This window comes from Colobus angolensis, unplaced genomic scaffold (assembly GCF_000951035.1).
Source record: "Colobus angolensis palliatus isolate OR3802 unplaced genomic scaffold, Cang.pa_1.0 Scaffold30, whole genome shotgun sequence".
Lineage (NCBI taxonomy): Eukaryota > Metazoa > Chordata > Mammalia > Primates > Cercopithecidae > Colobus > Colobus angolensis.
The window spans coordinates 3035162-3044203 of record NW_012116266.1 but is presented as its reverse complement, the minus strand read 5'-3'; the positions used below and the strand labels follow the sequence as shown (position 1 = coordinate 3044203).

The 9042-nt window shown below is 51.2% G+C and overlaps 1 protein-coding gene across 5 annotated transcripts in view; it reads left to right on the top strand.

Moving 5' to 3' along the window:
• The first annotated feature begins 323 nt into the window (after positions 1–323).
• The window catches only part of NRP2 (neuropilin 2), a 115558-nt gene continuing 106839 nt past the window's right edge, over positions 324–9042 (top strand). For all 5 annotated transcript variants that reach the window (XM_011949889.1, XM_011949888.1, XM_011949887.1 and 2 more), the window contains exon 1: positions 324–1222. In XM_011949889.1, the coding sequence (XP_011805279.1) occupies positions 1150–1222 (73 nt within the window). In that variant the 5' untranslated portion in view covers positions 324–1149. The remainder of the gene's footprint in view (positions 1223–9042) is intronic.

Sequence of the window (9042 nt, the reverse complement as noted above, 5' to 3'; positions counted from 1 at the left end):
GACGACACAGCCAAGGGCAGCGCGCCCTAGAGGTGCCCGGGGGCGCTTCTTCCCCAGGGCGTTACGCACTGGAGGCCCGACGCGGAGGTGCGCAGGGGCGAGGGGGAGATGCGGGGCGGGCGAGGGGCTGTGGGCTAGGCGCCGCCTTAACTTCGATCCTGCGGCAGCCCGGGAGAAGCTGCCGCCGCCCCGCCCGAGGTGGGTGCCGCGGCACTCGGCTCTGCGCCGCGCGTCTCCGCGGCTGCCTCTTTAATCAGGAACACAGAAGGGGCGGGCCCTGAGCCGGCGCGTAATCGGATAGCTCTGCCGCGGCTCTGACATCCACATGCTGCTCGGCCTGAAAAGGCAGTGGGGAGCCGGAGGGGAGGCAGAGATCGCGAGCCAGGCACCAGCCTGCAGCCGGCCCCCAGCACATCCTCAGCCGCGCAGACACTGGGCGAGGTGGAGGTGAGGGCGGGCGCCAGCGAACTCGGAGAGGGGCTCGCTCACTCCCAGGCGATCCCAGCCGCCGCACCACCAGCAGCAACAGCAGCAGCAGCTTCCTTCCTCAGACGCCCCTCGAGAGGCTGGCCAAGCGGGTGTAGCCGTTGGTGGAGGCTCCCGCCGGTGGAACCCGGCGAGGACAAGAGCAGGGCGGCCGCCTTCCACTCCGGCTGTCCGGCGGCTGCTGCCTCCGCCCGCGTGTCCGTCAAGGGTGCCGCGGGATGTGTGTCAATTTACGCCTCTGAGATCACACAGCTGCCTGGGGGCCGTGTGATGCCCAAGGCAAGTCTTGGCTTTAATTATTATTGTTATCATTATTGTTACGCTTGGCTTTCGGGAAATACTCGTGATATTGTAGGATAAAGGAAATGACACTTTGAGGAACTGGAGAGAACATACATGCGTTTTGTTTTTGAGAGGAAAACCGTGTCCTCTTCCCAGCTTGTTCCCTCCTTGCTGATTTCAGGAGCTACTCTCCTCCTGGTGAGGTGGAAATTCCAGCAAGAATAAAGGTGAAGACAAGCCACCAGGACTCAGGAGGGAAACACTGACCATTAGAAACCTCTGCATAAGACGTTGTACGGAAGAAAATAAGAGAGGGAAAAACACAAAGATTTAAACAAGAACCCTACGAACCCAGCTCTGGAGAGAGCCACCTTCACCAAAATGGATATGTCTCCTCTCACCTGGGTTTTCTTAGCCCTCTACTTTTCAAGACACCAAGTGAGAGGCCAACCAGGTAAGCCACTGAAAGTTTTTTCTATTTATTGCAACATGGTTTCCCCTTTAAAAGCGACCGCTAAAGCAGGAAGGCCACGCAGAAAGGCACAGAAGGAGGCTGCCTCAGTACTCAATAATTTAAAGAGAGATCCCAGCCGGCCCTTCCTACACCACCACTGTTGCTAAAACCCAACTTTTCTCTCCTGCTAGGAGTGTGTGTGTGTGTGTGTGTGTGTGTGTGAGTGTGTGTTTTGAAACAGAATTTGGCGGTGTTCAGATGTCACATATGGACTGAATCAAAGGTTTAAAAATACTACAAAGCCTTTGCATTACAGTTTTTGGGAATTTTTTTTCCCTGTCTTGAAGCAGAACACATCTCCCTTGAGTTTCTCCAACTAGCCAGTGAAATATAAATCATTTGCATTCCCTCCACTTAGCTACATTGAGCAATGTTAACGGAAGGGCTTGGGAAAGACAAGAGTTTAGTTTTGGTTTTTAAATGCTGTAGATTCTTTGGAGAATGGCTGGTTATGCCTCAGAATCATAGGGCTCAGGCTGGTGGAGCAAGTTGGCTGGTGGCTGAGATAGAGGCTTGGGGTTGGGCACTGCTGGCAACCAAGACAGTTGGTCTCTTCTCTCTTCATCCATGTGTCGTCTGGGAAAGTAAATCATATGTTCTTTTAGAAATTCTTATTAGCTAAAACAAATTGCAGGCCCTCAAAAGTCTCTCACTCGTGGTTAGAAACTTTTGAGGGGAATTTGTTCTCAACCACTGCCAAAAAGGGTGTGTGGACAGGCTGCTGTGGAGATAAGCACTTCGAGGCCCAGAACAGTCTGGGGACCGCATTTGTGGGGAGCGGCAAGGGGTATGCTCTGGAAAGGGGAATCCATGGGGAATGCAGTGGGGTTTGTGCTTCCTTCCTGGGACCACTCTCTAGAGTGAGCCTCTCTACCTCACTGAGAACAGTGCCTGGAATCTGACAACAAAACTCTTAGCAGCTGCTACAGGTGATTGGAGATGGAGAAACCATCTATGGAGGAAATGGGTGAAAGAAAGGTGAAAAAGCCTTCCCGAAGTGTCCTCACCCAAGGCACTTGCAAGGTGATGGCGGCAGTGGCAGGGCTAACTCTGCAGCCTCCTGGGCATCCCCCAGAACATCCGCTAGTGGGTCCTAGCTTTGCATCTGGTACTGTCACCCTTCCTTCTCCCCACGCCCCCCATCCAGCACACACACCACTTCAAGCTTGGGCATTTATTTGAAGGGGGAAGAAAATTCAGAAATGCCTTTGCCATCCAGAACCGCAGGTTTGCAGCTCTTTCTTTGCCATAAGTGGTCTTCAGGGCAGCTGCAAATCCTTTCAAAGGGATGGGTGGGGGGTCCCACTTGGGGAGATTTTCTGGGCCTCCCCCATTCCTTCTTGCCTTATTTCTAAATTCCCAGCTTGAAGCGGAAATAAATTACCTCTCACAGACCTGGATGCTGCGTAAATTATGTGTGTTTGTGTGATTCGCAGTGTGTGTGTGTGCACACGCGCGCGCGCCATAAGGATGCCCACAGTATATTATGTATTCAGACACGGACTCCGGTAGGCCCCAGCGCGCGAGCGCGCACACACTGGCACTCACACCGGCGCGCACACACATGCAACTTCAGGTTCCGTGTGCTGTGCGGAGCGGGAGGGGTCGTGAAGACTCAGGGGCCATCTCCTACCCCAGATGTTCGCACATCTGTCCCCGAGCGCTGCTTGGAGTGTGTGTACGTGTGTGCGCGACACCCGCTTGGACCCACTCCCGCTCTGCCACCTGCCTCCCGCGCTCACTGCAGAACCCTCTCCCATCCCAACCCCCGGCAGTGCTGCGTCACTTCCAGAGAAGCCCAGAGGCGCGGAGTTCGGGGCAACCTCGGACTCGGGGTGGGATCTCAGGGTGGGATTCGAAGCTGGGACCTGCCGGGGACCTCCAGCTCCCCAAAATGCGATCTCAAGCCGTGAGCTGCTCAGGCTTTCAGGCGGAGCAACGGACTGGCACCCGGGGAGCCGGCAGCGGGTGGCCAGGGCGAGGCCGAGCTACACCTCTGACTCACCCGGTGTGCGCCGGCCGGGACAGGGGGCCTGGTTCAGCCGCCGCCGCCGGCGACGAGAACCAATTCTGGGAAGGAGCAAGATGGGGCAGAAGGTGCGCGCGGGGGAGCAGTTGAGCAAATAACTCGGCGGTCGAGGTGCGCGGCACCTTGGGCTGCGCGTGGCTGAGAGGCCGCATGGGCGACGCGCACCAGGCTGCCCCTCTCCTCACTGCGCCGCCTCCGCCTCGCCAGACCGCAGTGCAGCTGCTGGCCTGTCTCCCTCCCTGCCCCAGGCGTCCCCGCCAGTCCCCCGCCAGTCCCCTGCGCTCCTCTTCGCGCGGCAGGCTCACCGCGACCCCTAGAGAGCCGGCTTTGAGTGGCGAGAGGCCGAGGCCGGCTGGCTTGGGAATCCAAGCACTGGCCCAACTGGGTGATAGGAAAGTGGGGTGGGATTTCGGAGAGGAGGGCGGAGAGAGGCGGGAAGGAGCCAGCTTGAGCCGCAGGAATGCGCGCAACTTGCACAGCCTGTAGCAGCGCAGCGTGCCCAGCGCCCGCCGGTGCGCAGGAACAGGTGAAGAGCACGCGGCGCGCGGCCATCCACGTGGTGGGGACGTGATAGCCCCTCAGCTCTCCTCCTAGACCTCCCTCCCCCTCCCTGCCTCCCGCCCCCCAAGCGCCGTCTCTAACGCCGCATCGATTTGTTTGGGCTACGCAGCAGAAACAGAGCCCAGCGATCCATAAACATTCTATTAAGCAAAAATATTCTCAGCGAAAGCAAAACCGAAGCTGAAGCCTCCGCGAAGTTGGCCGCCTCCAACTACTCCATGCTTGTGCCCTCCTCCTCCTCCTAAGGACACCCCCAGGGGAAAACCTGCGGCATTTCCTCAAAGCTGCCCAAGGCCGGAAAGTTAGGTCTCGGCTGCAGCTCTGGTCTCCGGAGAAGCCTCTGCCTGCAGTAGCCAGCGAGTTCCCGCCTCTCCTCCCCAGCCGCCTCGCTCTTTGCTTTTCCACGTGAGAAAAAGAAATATTCATGGCCGATGCTTCATTTTCACTGATTGATTTCTTTTTAATATCAACACGAGTTAATGGAGGCGAGGCACGCTGTGATTAAACGGCTGCCCCCGCCCTTCGCCTCGGGCTGGCTGCGCCGTGGGTCTTTCCCACCCGGTCTTTCCCACCGGGTCGCAGGCGTCCAGCGGCTGGGTGGGGGGCGCCGGTAGCCCTAGTGTTTGGAGGTGGGGGAGGGATTTGGAATGGACTTCTCGCCCCTCTGGGAATCATCTAGGTTGGGGAACGTCGGGAATCAGCTTTCCAGAACAAGTTTTAGGGGATCTAGCCCATATGCATTGCGGCTTCTGCGGCTCTGGCTGAATTTCTTCTGAAGGGTAGGAGATCCACGCTCAGGTTTATTGGCGTGTGCTCCCTGCTCGACTCCCCTCCCTCCACCTCCTTTCCTTTCGGTTTCAGACAGAGAGGAGAGCCCCCTGGCGCTAGCCATTCCCTATCAGCGCCCGCTAGGAACGTCCCTTTGCTAGAGTTAATCATGATCTGCGGGGGACTGGGTTTTGCTCAGGAAATCATTCAAGTCCTGACAATGGGTTTCTTCAAATGGTAGCAACTCCCAGCCCTAATGTCCCCACCTCCGGGACACATCGCTTGGGGCCAAAAGAACCCAGACCCCATAACCATCTACCCCTCCCCTCCTCGTCTGGAGAGCTTTGATCTATGCTTGGGTTTTAACGCCACTGCCAGGGACACACTCAGATTCTCGGTCAATTCACCCTTCCGTCTGGACTGGATGATCAGATAAGAGGTGTAAATTGGCTGTGGGAGACAGGTCTGGGTTCAAACAAATCCTGAAAGAGAAGCAATGACGGTCTAGGCGCCAGATAAGGGTTTGAAGTGTTTCTTTTAGCCTGTCTCCCCAAAATGTGGGATGGCCATGGGCGAGCAAAATTTGCAAGTAAACTGTAAACTCCTAGATTTTACGCAGACGGCCTGCTCTAGGCTCTAGGGATTGGTCTCATGCCCACATCAAATGGGTGCCCAGTAAACATTTTCCCCGTGATCAGCTCCTGGAGGTAGGGAAACTGTGGCCAGTTGCCAGCAGAGCACACAGTGCAAGATAGTGGCAAGAGGAGCACTCCCCAAAGGGCTCAGGGCAGGCCCCTACTCATCCAAGCGGTGCCTGGTAGGATTGTGAATGTGCGAGCAGCACATCAGGTTTGGAGTTTTATGTCATCCCATAGAGCTCTCAGACATTAAGCCACGGAGCACTCAACTGGCAAAATGAAAGATTGGAAGGCTGCAATGACTGGAACCCAGGCTACCCAGACAGGACTCCCGCTGTCTACCAAATGGCCCTGATCCCCTGCTGTTGAATGTATCAAGTCCACATTCTGCAGCAGAAAGGCCAGTTTCTATCTTCCAGGCATAGAAAAAGCTAGGAGTCCAAATGCCAATTCATATGCAGTGAGGCACGAATACAAATAACAGTGAGGGAGGGGTCTGGGGTCAATGGGGAGAGACACCAGGGACCAGATGATTCTGTGGACCCTGGTGTTTTTCATTTCACTCAAGTCTTCCTTAAAGCAATTAAGAAAATGAACTGACTCAGGGTGACCTGAGTGTAAGACAATTCTGAGTTGACAGAATTCAAGAGCCAGGTAAAGAGGTTTCCAAATATATTCCCCAAAGGTCCAGTTTGGAAAGACTTTAGGAACTTGAGTTGAGATCTTCCTGTTTTAAAAGATAGAGCAAGAGCAGAATGCCTTTTTAATTTTTTGAACTGACAAGAAAGGACTTGAAAAATGACATCTGGGCAATGGCTTATAGTATTATTTACATGTTTGAGATATTTTATTATCTGGCCATCATTTGCAACTGGATAATCTTTGAGGTACCTTCCTCGAGTGGCAGATAAGTGTATTGATCACCAGAAGTTAGTCTTTATACTGTTCCTTTAAGGTAAGGACTTGCCTATTTGCTGGTTTTTGTTTTTTAATTAACCCATTTCTGGAAGATGCTGCAGAAGTTTGTCCTGGAGATCCTAGAGTATTTTTCAAAGCTTTATCTGCCTTGATGAGAAATGGCCAAAGGCTTAATGGTTTCATTGCCTAACAGGATTCAGTGGAGTTGGATTCCAGGACACAGTGGCCTTGTATCATGGCTGGCCCTCCAGGAGAAAGCATCTTCTAAAGGTTTAGGAAGCTGTCAAGTTTAGATAAGGCTGAGCTCCGATCCTCTGGGACCTTGGTTGTATTAATAAGGAGAAATTAATTTTTAACCACTGGGAACATTGCCAAATTATGTGACCTTTGGCAGACCAGCTGTGCTATAAAAATAAATCCCCCATTTCTGAAAATGCTGCTCCTATCCAGTAGAACAATAACAATGTGGCATTTAGGATAGAGAAGAGTAGGATTGAGAAGAAAGGAGAGAAATAGGAGTTGGAAAAAAAAAAAAACCCCACAAAACAAAAACAACCCTTTGACGTTGTGATACATGGTTTCAGACCTGAACGTCCCATCCATCACCCCCTCACTTCCTCAATCCCTCCTCCCCGGCCCCATGCCTGGGGTTTCCAGAACACAGGAAAGAGGGCCAGGATGACAAGGAGCTGAGTGCCTGTGTGTACAGGGAGTGGAGAAGGTGTTAAGTGCTTCCAGCCCACTCACACCCCAGCCTCAAACACATCTCTGGTTGTTCACACAGGCAGAGTACTGGCACAGGCAGAGAAAAGGGGGTTTTCAAACAGGCAAAATGTTTGTCTTTCCCTAAATGCTACTAAGTAGGTGTACCACTGAGAAGTTTTGGGGGGACCATCCCTGGCCTTCCCAGCTTCTGAAACATGGGAACTAGACTGCCTAGGTTTAGAATCTAGCTCAGCCATTTGCTGGCTCTGTGATCCAAGTACCCTGTGTGATCAGATACTTAGTCTCTGTGCCTCAGTTTCCTTGTCTGTAAATGTGTTTGGTAACAATACCTACTTCATAGGGTTGTTACGCTATGTCAGATTATATAGAATACTGTTTGGCACATATAAAGCCTATTCTGAAGTCACTGAATCTTTAAAACTGTTTCAGTGGGGTTAATGGAATCTCGTGATCATTGCAAGCACGCTATAACCATTGCTGTGTAAGTTTATTTTTATGATATTTTTAAAATAATTCTTATTCTCAGTTCTTCCACCACCAAACCTCTGTGTTTTGTAAGCACCATATTATCTCTCGCCACGCTCTTCTTCAGAGAATATTCTCTGCTGGGTTCTTATCTTGGATTTATGTCTCCCTTGCATTTTTTTTCCTCCTTCTTCCTTGGTGTTCAGTATTCTCACCTCCTATTTTCTTTTTAATCTCTCTCTCATTTCCTTTCCTTTTCCTCCCCTTCCATCCTTCACCACTGAGAGTGTGCTCAGCAGGGAACACTGTGTTTAAGGCACTCTCCTGAATGTGTAATAACTTCTGCTCTGAAACTAAGGCTCTTCAGCAGCTGAACTCAAAAAAGTCATCATAAAGACAAAATAGCTTTTACCCAGCAAGACTCTTAATAATCCCATTTCCCTCTGGGTCTTCATAAAGGAGTCATGATCTAATCCAGAAAAAAAGGAGGGGCTGGGAGTAACAAAAGAGAAGCTCTCAGTAGCACAGAGTGCACAAGACTGCCAGCCAGCTGAGTGCACGTGGCCGTGGTACCCTGCTCCCACCTCCACAAATCCTGTGATTACCAGTGACCAGGTTCTGGAGAGTCTTTCCACAGAGAAGATAATGGGAATTGCAAATTACTGGACTGAATGCTAATAATAATTGTTTGGATAAAGGGGAAAAAATAAAACAGATGTGCCCCCAAAGGCATTTTAGGGGCTAGAGAAAGGAAAATGAGGAGGGGTTGAGTAGAGAGAGGTGGGTTGAAACCAAGCACAAGAAAATCCAATACCAACAAATGGCTTAGTGATGAAGTTATAGTCAGCATCTTCCTGGTGGTACAGATAACGAATATTTAAAGTTGCCTTTGGAAGTGTGGGAGTTGGAGTAAAGGGGACAAAACCCCTGAGATAAATTAATTTTACTAGTATTAAAAATAAAATGGCCAAGCATGGTGGCTCATGCCTATAATCCCAGCACTTGGGGAGGATGAGGTGGGCAGATCACCTGAGGTCAGAGGTTCGAGACCAACCTGGCCAACATAGCAAGACCCCATCTCTACTAAAAATACACACACACACACACACACACACACACACACACACACACACACAATAGCTGGGTATGGCAGTGGGCACCTGTAATCCCAGCTACTTGGGAGGCTAAGGCGGGACAATCGCTTGAACCCAGGAGGCAGAGGTTGCAGGGAGCCGAGATTGTGCCACTGCACTCTAGCCTAGGCGACAGAGTGAGACTCCATCTCAAAAATAAAATAAAATAAAATAAAATAAAATAAAATAAGAATGTGCTTTGAACTTTATCAGTATTGTCTGCATTAGGGTGTTCTAGGAGACATAGTTCACATTAACTCTACCTTGACCTACTTGTGACTAGTTATTATTATTTCAGACAAGTTATTCAAACTCTCAATTCACCACTAAGAAACATTTGCACTTAATAACAGTGGGGTGTGGAGAAGGAAGAGCAGTAGCTGTGACTGCAGAATAATTTCTGATAGAACTCTCAGAGTCTGTCCTATCTAGTGAGACTTTTGATGTTCCTTTGGTCACTTCTTAATTGATTAATTCAACAAATCTCGATGAGTGTGACTTTTGGGAAAGGCTCTGCTTTGA